Below are 23,340 nucleotides of genomic sequence, written 5' to 3'. Positions count from 1 at the left end.
TGAAGTCCAGAACACTCTCAGTGAAGTAGGTGCATCTGTCTCTAAGTCAACAGTAAAGAGAAGACTCCATGAAAGTAAATACAAAGGGTTCACATCTAGATGCAAACTATTCATCAATTCCAAAAATAGACAGGCCAGAGTTAAATTTGCTGAAAAACACCTCATGAAGCCAGCTCAGTTCTGGAAAAGTATTCTATGGACAGATGAGACCAAGATCAACCTGTACCAGAATGATGGGAAGAAAAAAGTTTGGAGAAGAAAGGGAACGGCACATGATCCACGGCACACCACATCCTCTGTAAAACATGGTGGAGGCAACGTGATGGCATCGGAATGCATGGCTTTCAATGGCACTGGGTCACTTGTGTTTTTTGATGACATAACAGCAGACAAGAGTAGCCAGATGAATTCTGAAGTGTACTGGGATATACTTTCAGCCCAGATTCAGCCAAATGCCGCAAAGTTGATCGGACGGCGCTTCATAGTACAGATGGACAATGACCCCAAGCATACAGCCAAAGCTACCCAGGAGTTCATGAGTGCAAAAAAGTGGAACATTCTGCAATGGCCAAGTCAATCACCAGATCTTAACCCAATTGAGCATGCATTTCACTTGCTCAAATCCAGACTTAAGACGGAAAGACCCACAAACAAGCAAGACCTGAAGGCTGCGGCTGTAAAGGCCTGGCAAAGCATTAAGAAGGAGGAAACCCAGCGTTTGGTGATGTCCATGGGTTCCTGACTTAAGGCAGTGATTGCCTCCAAAGGATTCGCAACCAAATATTGAAAATAAAATTTTTTTTTTTGGGTTCGGTTTATTTGTCCAATTACTTTTGACCTCCTAAAATGTGGAGTGTTTGTAAAGAAATGTGTACAATTCCTACAATTTCTATCAGATATTTTTATTCAAACCTTCAAATTAAACGTTACAATCTGCACTTGAATTCTGTTGTAGAGGTTTCATTTCAAATCCAATGTGGTGGCATGCAGAGCCCAACTCGCGAAAATTGTGTCACTGTCCAAATATTTCTGGACCTAACTGTATATGCACTACTTCCCCTGCCCACTGTCTGTAATATTGTCTGTGATTGGTACAATCAAACTGCCGGTATCTCTGATTGATTGCCCTCACAGTAGCTGTATGTCTGTGAAGTGTAAAAGTAAATAAATAAATAAAAAAGTGGCATAGGGTCCCTCGTATATTGATACCAGAGCAAATAAAGCATACGGTTGCAGCCCCCAGCAGTGTACTTATCTTGGCTGTGAATCAAAATATGAGGGACCCCATGCAAACTTTTTTTTAATTATTTAAATAAATAATAAAAAAAGAAACACAAATACCAAAAAATTCCTTTATTTGAGCATGATGAAGATGTCAAGCATGTCGAAACGCGTTGTCTGGAGCTAAGACCTAAGAATATATTTTTGTCTGTCAGATAAACACAGTATGGCTATTGTATTCTGATAAAGTAAAAGTTATGTTTTAATTCTAAATACCATATCTTGGGGTGATACGCTGGATAAAAAACTTCAGATTTTTTATTAATTTCAGTATAATGCATTTTTTTCCAGTACTAGTCACACAGATGTCATGTCGATGACACAATGACTTGTCACACGGACATACAGACAGCACACAGATGTCACACCGTTGACACACACATGACACATATGGACACATGAGCAGCCATATGGACATCCAAAACGGACCAAGAAACACATGCATTTTTTATACGATTGTGTGAAGGGGGCCTTAAAGGCTCCCTTAAGATTTACGGACCTCACAGCTGCCTGGAGACCTGACAGCTGTGAGCTCCGGTAACCTTTAGGTTTCAACCAGGTAACTTAAAGGAGCTTTTAAGTGAGCCTTTAATGTTCCTTGAGTTCCCAGCTGCTGGGACATCTGGAGGCTGTGAACTTTTACCAGATTTCACAGCCTCCAAGTGTCCCAACAGTTGGGAACGCCAATAAACCTAAAGGCTTACTTAAAGCCTCTCTTAAAGGCCTCCTATAAGGTTTCCAGGCCTCACAGCTGCCGTGATGCAGATTTGACGGGTTTCTTTGCCAGGAGATGCAGATTTGGTGCAGGAATTTGGAATATAAATTTCAGCACCAAATCTGCATCTCCAAACAAAACTGAAATTCCTAGTTGTTGGCTTCCTTTTTTCTACAGTGATTTCCCTGGCCAATCACAGGCATGCCAATACTTAACATGGCTGTGATGGGGCCAGAAGTGGATGGTTTCTCCAATAGTGTAACCGCGAACAGCTACTGAACAAAACTGATCTTTGCTGATTTTTGAGAAAAGTGTTTATGAATCCGAGCCAAATGAGCCGAGGCTCGTACCGAATTTCAAATTGTCTATCCTTTTTCGAACAAGTTTGCTCATGTCTAATAATGACTAAAATACCGAGCAGAGAAAGGGCATCACTACTATAACGTAATCTAAAATATATGATGTATAGCATGTTCTTCTCTTATTAGACTGCATGTAGAATGTGACTGGTTCCTGTTAAAGACAAATATGAATAAATAAGTGGTGCTGCAGGAAGCCATGAGCAACTTCCTGATTATTGCCCAGGACTCTGCTCTTGTAAAAATGTATAATTGGTCACAACAGATATTCCAGACTTTATCCTATATTTGTCCATTTTGACAGGGAATGCCTTCAATCTGTTCTTCTTCTGACTTTGGTCAATGTATGACTTTATTATCTCCCCTCTCCCGTTCTCTGACCACAAACTTCATTCCTTCTCTAGCTAAATTTGTTGCTCCACTTAGGACATCCCTACATACTACAAATAGAACTCTATTTACATCAATACCCAGCAACTTTTGAAAAATTGACAGATTTTAGCCTCAATCTCCTCCCTATCCTGTCCTAACTTAGCTTTGGCATAATATAATAAAACTGTGATCCCCGGTGCCAATTTATTGAACACACTGTGGTGAAGACCATGAGAAGCATAAGCACAGATTTTCTTTTAACATCTGCGCACGCGCCAATGCTTCTCAATTTTCCCTGCAGTGTATTCAATAAAATGACACCGGAGATTGCAGGACATGCATGCATGGAATCCGCCACCATTTTAACATTAGAACTACTGGACTCGTGACACCTATATAGAAGTACATGGTGCAAAGTAGTCAAAATGACTACCTCAGTAGTTCTAGTGTTAATGAAGACCTGAGTACTGTGGCAATGTGCATGCACCGCCAACAACAGCAATAGCAGCACAGCGCGATATTCAAATAAAGAAAAGGGAGCAAGCCAGAGGACGCCGGAGGAGGAGGACCCGACCCAAAAAGGCCCACCCATGTTGCATCAGTCAATCAAAAGGCAATGCTTTTCTGCACCTTTGATTAAAGATATTTAATCAATCAAGTATCCGAGCTTTCTACAACAGGTATGCGTTGGTTCAGCATCTTAGAGCCTGTATGGCACTGCCTTTACCTCATATTGCAAAATCCTGCTTGTTGGTCCTCTTTAATCAACTTTTTTTGTGGTAAAAATCTAATTTTTCATTTTCATGGAGCAGCATTATTAAATTTTGCAAAGCACCTTGGGGTTTAAGGTGCTCACCACATATCTAGATAAATTCCTGAGGGGTAATTTCCAAAATGTGGTCACTTTTGGGGGTTTTCACTGTATATGCACCTCAGGGGCTCTGCAAAACCAACATGGTGTCCACTAACGATTTCAGACAATTTTGCACTCAAAAAGTCAAATGGTACGCATTCCTTTTTGGGCCCTGCTGTGCTCTCAAATAGTACTTTTCCACTACACATGGAGTATTGGTGTACTCAGGAAATATTGTGCAACAAACAGTATCATGCTATTATTCCATTACTCTTGCAAAACTGCTACATTTGGGGCTAAATTAACATTTTTGTAGGACAAAGTAAAAAGTTTCATTTTTTTCTTCCACATTGCTTTAGTTCCTGTGAAGCACTTAAAGGGTTATTAAACTTCTTGGATGTGGTTTTGAGCAGAGTGTGAGGTGCAATTTTTAGAATGGTGTCACTTTTGGGTACTTTCTGTCACCTAGGCCTCTCAAAGTCACTTCAAATGTGATGTGGTCCCTAAAATAATGGTGGTGTAAATTTTGTTGAAAAAATTAGAAATTGATGGAAAATTTAAACCATTCTTACTTCCTAGCAAAAAAAAAAGTATGTTTCATAAATGGTGCTGATATAAAGAACACAAATATGAAATATTATGTATTAACTATTTTGTGAGAAAAAATGTGTGGAAAAAAAGTGTGCGAAATTTTCAGAATTTTCACCAAATTTCCAATTTTTCACAAATAAATGCAAAAAATATCATCTTAAATGTACCACTATCAAGAAGCACAATATGTCTCGAATAAAACAATCTAAGAATCACCAAGATCCGTTGAAGCGTTCCAGAGTTATAACCACATAAAATGACACTGGTCAGAATTGTAAAAAATGGCCCGGTCATGAAGGTGAAAAAAGGCCTGGGGGGGTGAAGGGGTTAAGCATATTCTAAAAATGCATTTCTTTAGACCAGGGGTGGGGAACCTTTTTACTGCCGGGCGCCATTTTGAATTTTCTACCAACTTTCGGGGGCCGCGCAAAATTATCAGGAGACACTGGGGCATAGACATCAAAGGGGACGCTGGGGCACATACTCACAGGAGACACTAGGGCACACACATCACAGGAGAGGCTGGGACATACAGATCATTGGAGACACTGGGGCCCAAAAATTACAGGAGACGCTGGGGCATACACATCACAGGAGAGGCTGGGGCGCATAAATTAAAGGAGACTCTGTGGCATACACATCACAGGAGATGCTGTGGCACATTACAGGAGACGCAGCAGCTTACACATCACTGGAGAGGCTGGGACATATCCATCACAAGTGACACTGAGGCACATAAATTACAGGAAACGCTGGGGCATACACATCATAGGAAAGATTGGGGCATACACATTACAGGAGATGATGGGGCGCATAAATCAAAGGAGATGCTGGGGCATACACGTCACAGGAGAGGCTGGGGCATACACATCACAGGAGACGCTGGATGCATAAGTTACAGGAGACACTTGGGCATACACATCACAGGAGGGGTTGGGGGGGCATATACATTACAGAAGGGGTTGGGGGTATATACATTACAGGAGAGGCTGGGGCATAGACATTACACTGGATGCTTGGGCATAGACATTACAGGAGACAATGGGGCACCAAGATTTGCCCCAGCATCTTCTAAATTATAGAAGATGCTGGGGCAAATAAATTACAGATGATTCTGGGGCATACAAATCACAGAAGGAGCTGGGGCTCATAAATTACAGAAGACGCTGGGGTATACACATCACAGGAGAGGCTGGGTCATACTCATCACAGGAGACACCGGGGTACAAAAATTGCAGGAGACACTGGAGTATACACATCACAAGAGGGGCATATACATCACAGGAGGGGCTGAGGCATATACATTACAGGAGGAGCTGGGGCATATACATCACAGGAAGGGCATACACATCACAGGAGGAGCTGGGGGCATATACATCACAGGAGAGGCTGGGGAGTATACATCACAGGTTGGGCTGGGGCTTAGACATCACTGGGGAGCACAGATAGCACTGGGAGTGCTCGGACAGCACTGATGAGCACGGACAGCACTGGCGGTGGCATGAGCAGCACAGACAGGACTGGGGGACAAGGACAGCACTGCTGGTGGCATGAACATCACTTGGGGGCACGGGCAGCACTAGGAGGCACGGACAGCACTAGGTGGCACAGACAACACTAGGTGGGCAAGGACAGGACTGAGGAAGCATAAACACCACCAGGGGGGCATGGATAGCACTGGGTGGGCATGGACAACAGGGGTGAGTATACAGCACTGGGGGGTAGCACACAGCACTGGGGGGGCTCAGACAGGACTAGGAGACACAGACAGCACTGACTGTGGCATGAACAGCAACGGTGGTGGCACGGACAGTATTAGGTGGTGCAGACAGCACTAGGAAGGTACAGAGAACACTAACTGGACATGGACAACAGTAGGGGTTACACAGGACTGAGGGGGACACACACACTACTTATGGGTATACAGCATGTAAATGTAGGGTGAGGATCACAGCACTGGGGGGAAGAGTCACACACCACAGGTCGGAGAGGCATGGACACTAGGGAGGCTGGTAAAGCTACTGTTCCTTTAGTTCTTCTGTGGGATGGGAGAGTAACTCACGCTTACCCAACCCACAAGGTAAGCCCTGAGGACACTGGCACAGGGCAGCGTGAGGACCTCATGGTATGTGCATGTACTTGCGTGTGTGTCCTCGCATCACCATTGGAATTTAAAGGGCCATCAGCTGGTAAAACCGCGGCTGCCGTTCGAGAACTGCAGTATCCGGGAATGTTCCCTGGGATCGCAGGAAAAGGATTAAGGTCCCCCCACCTTAGACTGACATATATACTCAAAAATGTTACTATTCCTTGTTGTCTATAATTTGTTTCCAGAATATTTCCTTATATCATCTTTTCTTACACTCTCCATGAACTCAATAGCACTTTGTATGTACAGAGATATTGGCTGAGGACTGGTTCATGCAGCTTTACTTGAATACCCTTAATTATTTATTATAATAATGGCTGGACCATACACAATTTTTTTCTCTCCTCATAAATTGTAAGCTTGTGAGCAGGGACCTCATTCCCCTTATTTGAATTGTTGAATAATGCATTATGTAGTTGTTGAATAATGCATATATAGTTTGTACATGTCATATCTGATTATTATTATTATTATCATCATTATTTTGTTTTATAGGAAATAATGGAGACATAATCAGGCCATTTCTCAAATACTATGAGACAATATCCTATAATAGGGATGAACTTTTTAAAGATCATCTGAGATTAAAGAGAGACACAAATCAGCAACTAATCCCAATACAGCTGCAGATATTTGGATACAATAGGTAAAAATATGCCTTTTTCTAACCTGTTGATTTATAACCACAGAATCACATTGAAGTAAAATTTGAAGGAAAACTGAGAACCTGTAAAAGCCAAATAGCGCCATTTTTTTTTTAGCAAAACACCATTGAAAAAAATTAGATTTAGCCATAATACTTTGTTTTTAGAGAAAAAAAATCACAAAAGTTGATGTCCCCAATATCATAATAATAACAACTTTTAATACGTAATGTTTGATACTTGTAGAACACAGTTTCAACTGAGAGTACTTTTACATTTTCAGGGTTATAATCAGGGTCGGACTGGGCTGTCTGGGGCCCACCAGAGGAATTGACTCCAGGGGCCCACCCTACAGCTAAACATAAACACCCATTAGCATTATCCCCATTATTGTGTTGCTTTGACTATATACACAGGCGGCTCCTGCACATCTATATTGTGCACCATAACTGGGATATAGAATCACAGTAGTTTGCAGTGGGGTCTTTGGTGAAAACAAGTTATCACCGATCCACAGGTTTGGTAGGTAATTATTTATTGATCGGTGGAACCAGACCAGTGGAAACCCGGCATGTGGGATGTGTGACTGCAGCTCCATTCATCCTCTGTTGAGCAGCCAGACAAAAACAAGCACAGCGCTCGCAGACACTGGGGGAATGAATGGATCAGGGGTCGAATCGGACACTAGCTCCAGTGTAATCAGGGATAAAAGTTCCACGATCGGTGAAGGTCCCAGCAATCAGACCCCACTGATGAATATGTTATCAATTATCCTTAGGCCACGTTCACACTTTCAGTATTTGGTCACTATCTTACATCACTATTTGTAGCCAAAACCAGCAGTGGGTGAAAAATACAGAAGTGGTGCTCGATTTTCTATTACACTTTTCCTCTGATTTTACCACTCCTTGTTTTGGCTTCAAATACTGAGGTAAAAAACTCACTGAATACTCAGTGTGTGCATGTGGCCTTAGTAAAGGTGATTACCTGTTTTCACTGGAGAACCTCTGTAAGTGCATATTTACTGCATTGTAATAGTCACAGGACAGGGAGGGGTTAAATGTTTAAGTATTTAATTTCTATTGGAAATAATCTACCTCTTATAGAGAGAAAAAGTGACCTCCATACACAACACAATTCACTATACTAAAACCAATAATACCACATACAAGGGAGAAATACCACCACACCGTGACCAGACCACATATTACCACCAAACAGTGATAAAATACAGTCACATACAAGGGGGAAATACTGTCACACCGTGACCTGACAACATATTACCACCACATAGTGACTGAATACAACCACATACAAGGGAGAAATACCGCCACGCCATGGCCAGACCACCTAGTACCACCAAACAGTGACCAAATACAGCCACATACAAGGGGGAAATACTGTCACACCGTGACCAAACCGCGAAGTGACCGAATAATACAATAATGATCACGAATAAAAACTACAATGCTAATAACACTAATATCATTAATGCCATAATGCACAGGAGCTCTGTATATAGTGTATAGGCAATACAGTGATCACCAGTGTCATTATATATAGGAGCTCTGTATACAGTGAACAGTATAGTGTGTGTGTTCATTTAATACCCTGAATTCCCAGTGACGTCTCTAGCTGACTTTATTCATCTTCGCTTTTTCTCTTCATCCGGCGCTGACCGCCATCACTTCTTCCTACCATGACGCGACTCTGCAGAAAATAACAGTTACCTATAGCCGATGACTCCCAGAGCACATTCCTCACTATTTTACGAATTTCTACACTATGTCAGATTCTTGTTCCCCCATTGGAGACAGTATCCTCAAAGTTAGCTTAGATTTCATCAGTAATAATGTCCCCCAATTTGCCAATACAGTAATTATCTGCACTTGCCACCATAAACTAATAATGTATGTCCCTCATTCTGGCCCCATAAAGTAATTATGTCCCTCATCCTGGCCCCTTTTATTTAACAATATCTGGGGAAACAAGTGGAATAAGAATGGGTTGTTAATTGCTTCCTGCACAAAATATCCCCCACACACTGCTCCTCTCCCAAAGAGCCCCACAAAGTGCCCCTTTCCAAAATGTCCCCCAAAAATTTGCCCTTTCTATAATATCTCCCCCATACTAAATCCCTGTATAAATTTCCCCCACTCCTCATTATACTATACTGCCTTCCAAAATCCTTGATGCCTCATAATGTCCCCCATTGCCCTATAATGTCCCAATTTCTTTCATAACATCCCCCACTAACCTATAATGCCCCAATTTGCTTCATAATGTCCCCCACTGCCTTATAATGTCCCCCACTGCCTTATAATGTCCCCACTGCCTTATAATGTCCCCACTGCCCTATAATGTCCCCCATTGCCTTATAATGTCCCCACTGCCTATTATGTTCCCCACTGCCCTATAATGTCCCCACACTGCCTTATAATGTCCCCCACAGCCCTATAATGTCCCTCACTGCCCTATTATGTCCCCCACTGACCCATAATGTGCTCCATAAAGTCCCCCACCGCTTCTTAATGCCCCTTGTAAAATAACACTGCTCCTCCCCCACAACAGCCTGTCATGTAAAATTATTGTACGTCCTCTTCGGCTCCTCTGGCGCGCTTACCTGTGCCTGCGCATCCTCCTCTTCAGCAGCCTCGGCCCCGGTGATGACAGCATGTCGGTGTGGGCCAGTGGAGCTCTTCAGTCTCGGACCTGTCGCGTCCTCCTCTTCTGCTGCCTCGGCCCCGGTGATGACGTCCCGTCGCGGTGAGTGGCTGAGCAGCGCTGTTCTGCCTCCTGTCACCGGCCGCACTGTAAAAATGTATATGAGCCTGAAAGACGAGCATACATTTGAATACCAGCGCAGTCTCTAAGTCCTGCACACCTCATTGGTGCAGGCCTGGGGACTCCCGCAGTGCACCGCTAGGACCTTTGTTGAGTCACATGAAAATTGATGCCACTAAAGGTCCTGCAACTGCGGAAACGTCAGTGAACGCACAGAACTTGTACGATCACTGAAGTTTATGATTGAAAGGCTGGGGGCCCCTCAGAGCATGGGGGCCCTGGATGAGCTGCTTAGTCTGCCCACCAATAATTGGCGGCCCTGAGAAACAGGCGGCCTCGCGGCCCTGTACAGCTGCCCGCACTATATAAGGCATGGGGGCCCACTGAGGGCCCGGGGCCTACCGGAGGATTCCCCGCTACTTCGGTGGGCCAGTCCGACCCTGGTTATATTTCAGCACCACTGAAAAATAAAAATATAATTTATTGCAAACCTTACTTCAGTAGAAAACAAGATTGTAACGCTGCGTCCCTGCCTCTCCCTTCTCGCAGGCATTGACTCACTGCCGTGGCCCTCACTGTCTGACATCCCTGCTCTCTCCTCCACTTGGGTTCCTCTACTGCCCACCTCTCAGAGTTTGTGTGCATGTCACAGGACCTCCGGGAGCGCTCCTAACGCGTGTATGTGACGCCCTGGACTATCAGGTCATCACAGGTTATTATGCAATCTGCCCTTCTGTGCAATATCCACCTTCTCCTTGGTTATGGGTACCCAACTACATGGTGTTGCCTACATCAGCCAATTAAAATCCTAGGTACACTCTGCACCACACCTACCAGACACACCAGTGGACGGCCTGAGTGGAATAGGGTCGACCTCTTGGGGGGTTGGTTAAGGGGAAGTCAGGAGTGTCAGAAGTCAGTCAGTTGAAGGGTAAAGTGTAAGAAGTGAAGGAGAGAGGAGGTCAGGAGCCGGGCTCCTTTGAAGCAACTAGGTAGCAGACGGTGGTCTGGGCCTAGTAGGAGCTGGATCCCGGTCGCAGGGGATCATGACAAGGCGCATAGAACTGTCGAGGAGGACAGCCGGCGGCCTTGTACCATCACCGGGCTGGGACCAGGGCACGACGGGGTACGTGGACCCTAGGTCAGGGAGTAGCTCCAGGCAACCTGACAATTTACCCAACGAGAACAGAGCCTTCAAGATCCGCTCTCTACCCGCTCCAAAATCAGGGTACTAGCCAACGAGGGGGATAGGGCTTTACACAAAAACGGTCCAGAAAATCCCAAGCGTGAACCCTGAGAGCAAGCTCCCACAGTTAGCTAAACTGGGGAGCGGGACCAGACTAGTTTTATGCTACTGGGACCAAGAAAGAAGTGAACTAAGTGCCAGGAGGAAGGTCCCAGATCACCAGGCAGCACCATCGGGGACGGGACCCAAACTAGCTCCCCTCCGCGGCAGCGGTGTCCAGAACTTTGGTTTATCCAGATGTCGGCTTTATGGAGTGAATGAGTATGAAAGTGACCCCCTTCACTCCCCACGGTACTCCCCCAACACCATCACAGAGTCCTGGGGTATCTCATCTACCCGTGGAGGGTTCTAACATCCGGCTGCCCCACTGCATCGCCCCCGGGTACTCCCAACTGCAGCGGTGGTACTCCACATTACCACACACCATGGGTGGCGTCAAAAACTCTAAACATAATCCCCTGTATATACCCCACCTTCATTTGAGTGGCCGCATGACCCCCGGGTCCGGATGCCCCTCGAGCCACCACGGATCCGGATCTGAGCAGCCCGGCTGCTGACACAGGGGCGGCACGTGTGCATGCGCCGCTGCCCCTATCTTAAAGGGCCAGGGTGCCACTCCCAGGAAGTGTCTCTCAGCCTATCGCTGAGAGGCACTGGGTATTTAGGGATATCTCCTACTAGGGGAGTTGCCTGTTCAACACCATTAGTTTAGCCAGTTTGTTTTGTCTAGACAGTTGTCAAGTTACCTGTCCCGTTCCGTCCGGTTCTTGCCTGTCCCATCTGTTCCCATCCTGTTGTGTCCTGTTCCTGCTCATGCCTGGTTCCCAGCCCATCCTGACTGTTTGCACCTGGGTCCAGCTTGTCCTTTCCTGTACCTGGTTCCAGCCCGTTCCACCCTGTTTGGTGCCTGGTTCCAGTCCTATCCCTGCCCGTACCTGGCTAGTAGCCCATCTTGCCTGTTGGAACCTGGTTCCAGTCCCGTCCTGCCTATATCTGGACTCTGCCAGACCTATTGGTACTATAGACTCTGTCTTCCCATCCTGCCCTGGCGGTGCCATCTGCCTTGTTAGTGTGTTAGTGACTTTGCCTGGCCATCCTACCCTAGTGGTGTTACAGACTGTGCCTGTCTGTCCTGGCTGTGCATCCTGCCTCAGCTACCCTGGTGGCTCTTGCCGCACCAGAGACTGTGCCTGCCTGCCCTGGCCATGCCATCTGCCTCTGATACCCACATGGTCCCTGTTGACACTTGAGACTCAGTCCTGTCTTCTCCAGTGCCCGCCCAAGCCCTGGGGGTCAGCTGCCACAGTCCTGGTCCCTGCTCTGGGAGTAACACCTGATGTCCACCTCACGGTGGGCACTTAGTCAAGCCCCTCCCACTAAATGGGTAGGGCTGGGGTCCCCTTGTGGTCCAGTGGATCCACTATCCACCTCATTCCCTGGTGGGGAGTGGGACAAAGATTAATTAAAACATTAGGAAATCACATATGAAGTCACGCATTTTAGAGATTCATAGCTAATCCTTATTCATACTTATACTGCATAACTGTCTCTAATGAATATATACTTATTCACATCTCTGGAAATTGAATTGTAGGGATCCGACCTCAAGATATAATATTAACGGCAAAAGCTTACAAAGGAGAACAATACATTTTGGCAAATATACAATCTAATATATAAAGCTCAGTGTATGTGTGTGTATGTGTGTGTATGTGTGTGTGTGTGTGTGTGTGTGTGTGTGTGTGTGTGTGTGTGTATGTGTTTATGTCCGCTAAAGGAATCCGCACCGTCGCATTTACAATCACGAAATTTTGCACAGACACTCCATGTGACTCAGGGAACGTCATAGACTATGTTTGAGCGGGAAAATTTAACCCCGTGCTTTCCAGTTACTCTACAAAAATCATGCAGCCATTAACCTGAATGGAGCAGGGAGCTGCAGGCTAAAATAGGATAGATGGATAGAGAGAGACAGAAAAAGACAGACAGACACAGAGAGACAGACTAGGAAAGAGACAGCCGGGGAAAGAGACAGCTGGAGAAAGAGACAGCCAGATAAAGAGACAGCCCTGGAAAGAGACAGCCCTGGAAAGAGACAGCCCGGCAAAGAGACAGACGCCCAAAGAGACAGACGCCCAAAGAGACAGACCAGGAAAGAGATAGACCTGTAAAGAGACAGACGGGCAAAGAGACAGACCTGGAAAGAAACAGACGGGCAAAGAGACAGACAGGCAAAGAGACAGACCTGGAAAGAGATAGACTGGGAAAGAGACAGAGCGGGAAAGAGACAGAGCGGGAATTAGACAGCCCGGCAAAGAGACAGCCCGGCAAAGAAACAGCCCGGCAAAGAAACAGCCCGGCAAAGAGACAGACGGGCAAAGAGACAGATGGGCAAAGAGACAGACGGGGAAAGAGACAGACGGGGAAAGAGACAGACGGGGAAAGAGACAGACAGGGAAAGAGACAGATGGGGAAAGAGACTAACCTAGAAACAGACAGCCGGGCAAAGAGACAGCTGGGTAAAGAGACAGCCAGGCAAAAAGACAGATGGAAAAAGAGACAGAGAGAGAGAGACAGACAGATACAGAGATTGAGACAGATAGACTGATGCAAATACAGAGAGATAGAAACAGACAGACAAGGAAAGAGACAGACAGCGACACACAGATAGAGACTGGGAGAGAGAAAGAGAGACAGTTACTATCCCGGGCAACACCGGGTACTACAGCTAGTCTAATATATAAAGCTCAGTGTATGTGTGTGTGTATGTGTGTGTGTATGTCCGCTAAAGGAATCCGCTCCGTCGCATTTACAATCACGAAATTTTGCACAGACACTCCATGTGACTCAGGGAACGTCATAGACTATGTTTGAGCGGGAAAATTTAACCCCGTGCTTTCCAGTTACTCTACAAAAATCATGCAGCCATTAAACTGAATGGAGCTGGAAGCTGCAGGCTATAAATAGCAACTGTCAGTGGTTGCTATAGGAACAAAATAAAATGTTAGAATAAAATAGGATAGACGGATAGAGAGAGACAGAAAAAGACAGACAGACACATAGAGACAGATTGGGAAAGAGACAGCCGGGGAAAGAGACAGCCGGAGAAAGAGACAGCCCTGGAAAGAGACAGCCCGGCAAAGAGACAGCCCGGCAAAGAGACAGACGCCCAAAGAGACAGACGCCCAAAGAGACAGACGCCCAAAGAGACAGACCGGGAAAGATATAGACCTGGAAAGAGACAGACGGGCAAAGAGACAGACCTGGAAAGTGACAGACCTGGAAAGAGACAGACGGGCAAAGAGACAGACAGGCAAAGAGACAGACAGGCAAAGAGACAGACCTGGAAAGAGAAAGACGGGGAAATAGTCAGCCCTGGAAAGAGACAGTCCTGGAAAGAGACAGCCTGGCAAAGAGACAGCCCGGCAAAGAAACAGCCCGGCAAAGAAACAGCCCGGCAAAGAGACAGACGGGCAAAGAGACAGATGGGAAAAGAGACAGACGGGGAAAGAGACAGACGGGCAAAGAGACAGATGGCCAAAGAGACAGACGGGCAAAGAGACAGACCTAGAAAGAGACAGACCTGGAAAGAGACAGACCTGGAAAGAGACAGATGGGGAAAGAGACAGATGGGGAAAGAGACAGACGGGGAAAGAGACAGACAGGGAAAGAGACAGACGGGCAAAGAGAGAGACTGACACACACAGAGACAGACACAGAAAGAGAGAGACAGGCCTGGAAAGAGACAGCCGGGCAAAGCGACAGCCGGGCAAAGCGACAGCCCGGCAAAGAGACAGCTCTGGAAAGAGACAGACGGGTAAAGAGAAAAAGACCTGGAAAGAGACAGACGGGCAAAAAGACAGACGGGCAAAAACACAGATGGGGAAAGAGACAGATGGTGAAAGAGACAGACGGGGAAAGAGACAGATGGGGAAAGAGACAGACAGGGAAAGAGACAGACGGGCAAAAAGACATATGGGGAAAGAGACAGACGGGGAAAGAGACAGACGGGGAAAGAGACAGACGGGGAAAGAGACAGACGGGGAAAGAGACAGACCTGGAAAGAGACAGATGGGGAAAGAGACAGACCTGGAAAGAGACAGATGGGGAAAGAGACAGACTAAGACAGACGGGGAAAGAGACAGACGGGCAAAGTGACAGGCAGACAGACACACACATAGAGACAGACACAGAGAGAAACAGACAGACATAGAGATGGAGACAGACATACTGATACAAATACAGACAGAGAGATAGACACAGACAGACAAAGAAAGACACAGAGAGAGAGACAGACAGCGACACACAGACAGAGACTGGGAGAGAGACAGAGAGACAGTTACTATCCTAGGCAATGCCCAGGTACTACAGCTAGTTATATATATATATATATATATATATATATATATATATATATATATACACAGTACATATATATATATATATATAAAATTACACATGAAAGTCAGTTATGAAGAAATAAATAATACACCTTAGAATAAGCACATGAAATCAGTACAATAATTAAAACCTGCAGGTGTCATGGTCATCTCCCTGTTTTTGTAGGCTAATGGCAGTTTGAGGACTGAAGCCCCTTAAATGTTGTTTTATTTCCTTTGGCACTGAAGTAGTTAATGTCAGTTTTTCTGTTTGCTGCAGTTTAGGTCAGCTGCACCTGCTTTGTAGACACACCCTCTTGGGTTTAAATGGCCAGCAATTTTTGCTGACTATACAAAGCCATTTGTATGAAAAGCCTTGGTGGAAGGAGCTGTTCTGGATTCTCCTGAAGCTGTATCCTCTCCATTATGATTATTTATCCCGTTTGTTTCTCCTACCCACTTGTCTCTTTAGTGCAGTGGTGGCTCTAGTTTACCTCTTCCACCTCTTACTAGTTAGGGCATCTATAGAGTTTTTGTATGGACCCAGGGTGCTGCTCGGTGTCAGTTGCAAAGACTGTATAGGGACTGGCTAGGAGAGTAGGGACAGCTTCACAGGTGAGGTTAGGAGGTACCTACCCTCTTACTAGTCCCAGGGCCCACCGTTGTTATTGTGTCCCTGGTGTTCACCCCTTGTCTGTGATGGATTTAGGTGTGTTTTTCATTGTGCGTCAGACCTCGGTTGGTGTGAACGTGCTCGCCACATGTGTTGCGTGACAGCAGGGAAATGTGCATTTAATTGAAGGATTTAATATGCCTCTCAAATGAATAGCATTTTGCTTCAATCATTCCCACTTCTGGGTTTGTTAAATGGAATCTGTTAGCAGGTTTTTCCTACCTCATCTCAGAGCAGCATGATGTAGGCAAAGACAATCTGAAACCAATGATGTATCACTTAGTTTAGTAGGTGCAGCGGTTGTGACACAACCAGAGTTTTCAGATTCAGCAATGCAGCAGAACTGAGTAAGGTGCCCCGCCCACATCAGGGTCTCTATGTACAATGTCTATAGACATTGAGCTGATAATCAAAACAGGGGCTTTTTGGACTAGCTGACCTCTAGCTGATCTCATTCGGCAATGATAATCTGAAGCTAAAGCATAAATTCCAGCTCAACTATTGCACATAGTCAGAAAATAGATGCAGCAATGATATCTCTTTGTTAACCCTCGAAGCATTTTGTCTTTAGATTACATGGCAAAAACCTGCAACAGAATTCCTTTAACCTGTTCGATACTGATCACCTTTGAAGAGGTTTTTTTTTTTTCCTTGATGGAATGGTGTAGCTTATTTAATATTTTTGACATAGCGTGCCATTAGCCTTATAAACTACATGGATGGTATTGCAATTTATACAGTATATGATATTATAGGATATATTTTATATGTGTTACTAACAAAATGAGAATGCATTTGTTACCACAGCACTTGTATAACCCTTGGACGCTAAGCCAAGTACTGTTAATATAATCGCTACTAAATAAGCTAGGGGAAAAAATATTTTCTATATTATTGGTAGTAATGGGCGAATGTGCTCGGTACTCGATCGAGCATTAAGGTGCTCAATGTGTTCGGTACTCGATTGAGCAATTTGGTGCTCAGACGCAATGGTCGAGTCCCCACTAGAGTTGAGCGCGGTTCGTGGTTCGAGGTTCTCCAGTTCTAGGCTCGAGTGATTTTGGGGCATGTTCTAGATCGAACTAGAACTCGAGCTTTTTTGCAAAAGCTCGATAGTTCTAGAAACGTTCGAGAACGGTTCTAGCAGCAAAAAAACAGCTAAATCCTAGCTTGGTTTCTGCTGTAATAGTGTAAGTCAGTCTGTGAATCACACTATTATGGCATTTCAGTGTATACTGTGCGGGAACAGCGCATTCAGATCACTGCTGTTTGTATAATGGCGATCGCCATTTTTTTTTTTTTTTTCTTGTCTTCCTTCCCTAAGCGCGCGCATCTTGTGGGGCGGGCCAGCATGTCAGCCAATCCCAGACACACACACAGCTAAGTGGACTTTTAGCCAGAGAAGCAACGGCATGTGTGATAGGATGTCCATGTCACATGTCCCTGCATTATAAAAACGGACATTTTCCTCCAGGACGCCATTATCTCTTCTGCGTCTTTGGTGTCAGACATCACTGTCGCAGCTCCGTCCTCCTGAGTCCTATCGCCGATACAGCTGTATGCGCTCCATACACAGCGCTGGACAGCATAGGGATAGCACTTTCTAGCAGTCCTTTTAAGGGCTCAAACCGGCAGGGTCAGAGTTAAGGTGACAGGTCCTGAAAACAGCAACAGCGTCTGTGTAGCCAAGGTCAGGGATTTCCTCCCTGCATTTCCCTATTAGGAGGGATAGAAAGGCAGGCTTCCATTCCTCTACCCAGAGCACCACAATCCTGCCACTGTACCCTCGTGTCCTCTGCACACTCCAACTCATTATAACTAAGCCATTATACTAGCAAACACTCAGTGAACCTAGTGGCATCCTATCTGTGGCTATTGGACTTTGCTATAGTCCCACTAGTGCAAAGACATTTGCAGAGCACGTCTGCCTGCATTGCACACTCCAACTCATTATAACTAAGCCATTATACTAGCAAACACTCAGTGTACCTAGTGGCATCCTAAACGTGGCTATTGGACTTTGCTATAGTCACACTAGTGCAAAGACATTTGCAGAGCACCTCTGCCTGCATTGCACACTCCAACTCATTATAACTAAGCCATTATACTAGCAAACACTCAGTGTACCTAGTGGCATCCTAAACGTGGCTATTGGACTTTGCTATAGTCCCACTAGTGCAAAGACATTTGCAGAGCGCATCTGCCTGCATTGCACACTACAACTCATTGTAACTAAGCCATTATACTAGCAAACATTCAGTGTACTTAGTGGCATCCTATACGTGGCTATTGGACTTTGCTATAGTCCCACTAGTGCAAAGACATTTGCAGAGCGCGTCTGCCTGCATTGCACACTCCAACTCATTATAACTAAGCCATTATACTAGCAAACACTCAGTGTACCTAGTGGCATCCTATCTGTGGCTATTGGACTTTGCTATAGTCCCACTAGTGCAAAGACATTTGCAGAGCGCGTCTGCCTGCATTGCACACTCCAACTCATTATAACTAAGCCATTATACTAGCAAACACTCAGTGTACCTAGTGGCATCCTATACGTGGCTATTGGACTTTGCTATAATCCCACTAGTGCAAAGACATTTGCAGAGCGCATCTGCCTGCATTGCACACTCCAACTCATAACTAAGCCATTATACTAGCAAACACTCAGTGTACCTAGTGGCATCCTAAACGTGGCTATTGGACTTTGCTATAGTCCCACTAGTGCAAAGACATTTGCAGAGCGCGTCTGCCTGCATTGCACACTCCAACTCATTATAACTAAGCCATTATACTAGCAAACACTCAGTGTACCTAGTGGCATCCTATACGTGGCTATTGGACTTTGCTATAGTCCCACTAGTGCAAAGACATTTGCAGAGCGCGTCTGCCTGCATTGCACACTCCAACTCATTATAACTAAGCCATTATACTAGCAAACACTCAGTGTACCTAGTGGCATCCTATACGTGGCTATTGGACTTTGCTATAGTCCCACTAGTGCAAAGGCATTTGCAGAGCCCGTCTGCCTGCATTGCACACTCCAGCTCATTATAACTAAGCCATTATACTAGCAAACACTCAGTGTACCTAGTGGCATCCTATCTGTGGCTATTGGACTTTGCTATAGTCCCACTAGTGCAAAGACATTTGCAGAGCGCGTCTGCCTGCATTGCACACTCCAACTCATTATAACTAAGCCATTATACTAGCAAACACTCAGTGTACCTAGTGGCATCCTATACGTGGCTATTGGACTTTGCTATAGTCACACTAGTGCAAAGACATTTGCAGAGCGCATCTGCCTGCATTGCACACTCCAACTCATAACTAAGCCATTATACTAGCAAACACTCAGTGTACCTAGTGGCATCCTATACGTGGCTATTGGACTTTGCTATAGTCCCACTAGTGCAAAGACATTTGCAGAGCACGTCTGCCTGCATTGCACACTCCAACTCATTATAACTAAGCCATTATACTAGCAAACACTCAGTGTACCTAGTGGCATCCTATCTGTGGCTATTGGACTTTGCTATAGTCCCACTAGTGCAAAGACATTTGCAGAGCGCGTCTGCCTGCATTGCACACTCCAACTCATTATAACTAAGCCATTATACTAGCAATTTTTGCTGCCAGTTTAAGGGCCGTAGTTGCATTGTCAGGGATATTTATTCTTTATTATTCTGCTGTTAATAAAGCTAGACCACCACTGCAATCTTCACCACCTCTCAATTTTTACTACCACATTTTCAGTCCACAATCTTGTCGCAATCAACATGAGTGGCAAAATGACAGATGCTGGTGGAAAGGGGAAGAGGCGTGGTGGAAAAGGCAAAAAAGGTTTTGTCTGTGGGGAAGGTAGCAAAGCTCCATTATCATCTGCTGAAGATAGACCATCTACCAGCAAAAGTAAGATGTCTACTACTTACCGTGGACAATCCGATGTGCTCCCTTTTTTACGGACACGAACAACAGGAAGAAAGGTAGATGATGGGCAAAAAAGGAAAATGCTTGAATGGATCTCAAGTGGTCCAACAAGTGCCCTCTCAGCCACTTCAAGTACCGCATCCAAAAAACACCAGTCCTCTGAGTTGTCATCCCAATCACACTTGATTTCTCCCAGCTCTGAAGTCTCCATCAGCCCTGCACAGTATGGTGGAACTGAGATGGCTGAGTCTGCAGAGCTGTTCAGTCACACAATAGCCTGGGAATCAGAGGTCTGCTCCCAAGCTACAGTGAGTACAGAACAGGAAATGGTCTGCAGTGATGCCCAGAACCTTTGTGAGTCTGATTCAGGCCGTGAGGACCAAGTTTCTGAGCATAATGTTGACCCTTTGTCACAAACTGTAACACCTGTGGTTATAGACAATGAGGAACATACTGATGAAGATGAGACGCAGATACCCGATTGGGATGACAACTTAAATATTCGGTCAGGGCAAGAAGAGGCTCGGTCTGAGGGGGAGGGGAGTGCAAACACAACAATTGATGATGAAGTTCTAGATCCCACCTACTGTCAACCCCCAGTCAGGCACTCGAGGAGGTCAACAGAGGCGGTGGAGGAGGATGCAACCGACGACGAAGTTACCTTGCGCCTTCCTGGACAGAGCCGGAGCACTGGTAGCACGTCTACAACTGCATCCTCAGCCACCACTCTGCCTATGAGCATTATTCGAGGTGGATCAACAGGTCGCATGGCCTCTAAGCCTTGCCTAGCCTGGTCCTTTTTTGACATAGAAAAAGATCGCCCAAATTATGTGATCTGTAAACTTTGTCATGGTTCTCTTAGTAGAGGTCAAAACCTCAGCAGTTTGACAACTTCTTCCATGAATCGTCACATGAATAAATATCATAGGTCCCCGTGGGAAGCTCACTGTGCTGCAATGCGGCCTAGCAGGGCGAACCATCCACCGCCTGCCCCTTCCAGTGCATCCGCGCGCTCTTCATCTTCTAGGACTGTGGGGACAGCTGTCACACCTGTTTTTCCACGCAAAACTTCCACCACTGTAACCGCAACAGGCAGTTTGCTTGGTAGGTCGTCAGTTGGTTTGGAAGGGGAAACAAGTGAGTGTGTACAGCTCTCTCAGACATCGATAGCACCAACGTTGGATGAAGGCAACATCATGTCTCCGCCTGCACTTTCCTCACAAAGCTGCATTTTTCCAGGGACACCCTACTCAACACCGTCTACACACAGCAGCCAGATCTCTGTCCCTCAGATGTGGTCAAATAAAAGGCCACTTCCTGCGACCCATGACAAAGCTAAGAGGTTGACTCTATCCCTCTGTAAGCTGTTGGCTACCGAAATGCTGCGTTTCCGCCTAGTGGACACACAGGATTTTAGAGACCTTATGTCTGTCGCTGTGCCCCAGTACCAGATGCCTAGTCGCCACTACTTCTCTAAGAAAGGTGTGCCCGCGCTACACCAGCATGTCGCACACAACATCACCGCCTCCTTGAGAAACTCTGTGTGTGAACGGGTGCATTTCACCACCGATACTTGGACCAGTAAGCATGGACAGGGACGTTACATGTCGCTGACTGGGCACTGGGTAACTATGGTGATAGATGGTGAAGGGTCTGCTGCACAAGTCTTGCCGTCCCCACGACTTGTGTGTCAATCCTCTGTCTGTCCAAGTTCCGCCACTGCTTCTGCATCCTCCACCTCATCTGGGTCCTCCACCTCCGCCCCAAGCCTGCCTGGTCAGGCCACCAGCGTTCTCACTGCGCAGAAGGAATCACGCACCCCTCATTACTATGCTGGCAGCAGAGCGCAACGGCATCAGGCGGTCTTTAGCTTGACATGTCTTGGGAATAAGAGTCACACAGCTGAGGAGTTGTGGTCAGCTCTGCGGTCCGAGTTTAATAAATGGTTGTCTCCACTCAACCTGCAGCCTGGTAAGGCCGTGTGCGACAATGCTGCAAACCTGGGTGCGGCCCTTCGCCTGGGCAAAGTGACACACGTACCTTGTATGGCTCACGTGTTGAACCTTGTCGTCCAGCAATTTTTAACACACTATCCCGGCCTAGATGGCCTTCTGAACAGGGCACGAAAACTGTCTGCTCACTTCCGCCGTTCAAGCGCCGCAGCAGAGCGACTTGCATCGCTCCAGAAGTCTTTCGGCCTGCCGGTTCATCGCCTGAAATGCGATGTGGCGACACGCTGGAATTCAACTCTCCACATGTTACAGCGACTGTGGCAGCACCGCAGAGCCCTGGTGCAATACGTCATGACGTATAGCCTGGGCCAACGAGATGCAGAGGTGGGGCAGATCACCCTGATGGAGTGGTCTCAGATCAAGGACCTATGCACCCTTCTGCACAGTTTCGACATGGCGACGAATATGTTTAGCTCTGACAATGCCATTATCAGCATGACGATTCCAGTCATTTACATGCTGGAGCACACGCTAAACACTATTCGGAGTCAGGGGGTGGGACAACATGAAGGGGAGGAACTACAGGAGGATTCATATGCGCAAGGGACAACAACATCACCAAGGTCCAGACGTTCATCATCACCAACGCAGCAGGCATGGGACCATGGGGGACAGGGATCGACAAGGGCGCATAGTAGCAGGCGAAATGTTGAGCAAGGTGCAGGAGAACATGAAGAAATGGAGGACGAACTGTCCATGGACATGGAAGACTCAGCGGATGAGGGAGACCTTGGTCAAATTTCAGTTGAAAGAGGTTGGGGGGAGAATTCAGAGGAAGAAAGAACGGGTAGCACCTCTATGCCACAAACACAGCGTGGACTTGGTCCGCATGGCTGCGCAAGACACATGAGTGCCTTTTTGTTGCACTACCTCCAACATGACAGTCGTATTGTCAAAATTAGAAGTGATGATGACTACTGGATTGCCACACTATTAGATCCCCGGTACAAGTCCAAATTTTGTGACATAATTCCAGCCATAGAAAGGGACGCACGTATGCAGGAGTATCAGCAGAAGCTGTTACTCGATCTTAGCTCGGCTTTTCCACCAAACAACCGTGCAGGTGCAGGGAGGGAATCTCCCAGTTGTAACTTGACAAACATGGGACGGTCTCGTCATCTTCAACAGTCTACCCGTACCAGTAGGACCGTATCTGGTGCTGGTAACAGCAATTTTATGGAATCTTTTCATAATTTTTTTAGACCCTCCTTTGCAAGGCCACCAGAGACAACAAGTCTGACACATAGTCAACGGCTGGAGAGGATGATACAGGAGTATCTCCAAATGAACATCGATGCCATGACTGTGCAACTGGAGCCTTGCTCCTTTTGGGCTTCAAACCTAGAAAAATG

General features: G+C 46.1%; 1 protein-coding gene across 2 annotated transcripts in view; it reads left to right on the top strand.

The window, feature by feature from the left end:
* Positions 1–23,340, top strand: part of LOC142293815 (disintegrin and metalloproteinase domain-containing protein 10-like) — a 405,039-nt gene that overhangs the window by 59,354 nt on the left and 322,345 nt on the right. For both annotated transcript variants that reach the window (XM_075337844.1, XM_075337843.1), the window contains exon 2: positions 6,816–6,966. In XM_075337844.1, coding sequence (XP_075193959.1) covers positions 6,816–6,966 — 151 coding nt within the window. The remainder of the gene's footprint in view (positions 1–6,815; positions 6,967–23,340) is intronic.

Source organism: Anomaloglossus baeobatrachus, chromosome 1 (assembly GCF_048569485.1).
Source record: "Anomaloglossus baeobatrachus isolate aAnoBae1 chromosome 1, aAnoBae1.hap1, whole genome shotgun sequence".
Lineage (NCBI taxonomy): Eukaryota > Metazoa > Chordata > Amphibia > Anura > Aromobatidae > Anomaloglossus > Anomaloglossus baeobatrachus.
Note: the sequence above shows the minus strand (reverse complement) of the source record. Positions and strands in the feature narration are given on the sequence as shown.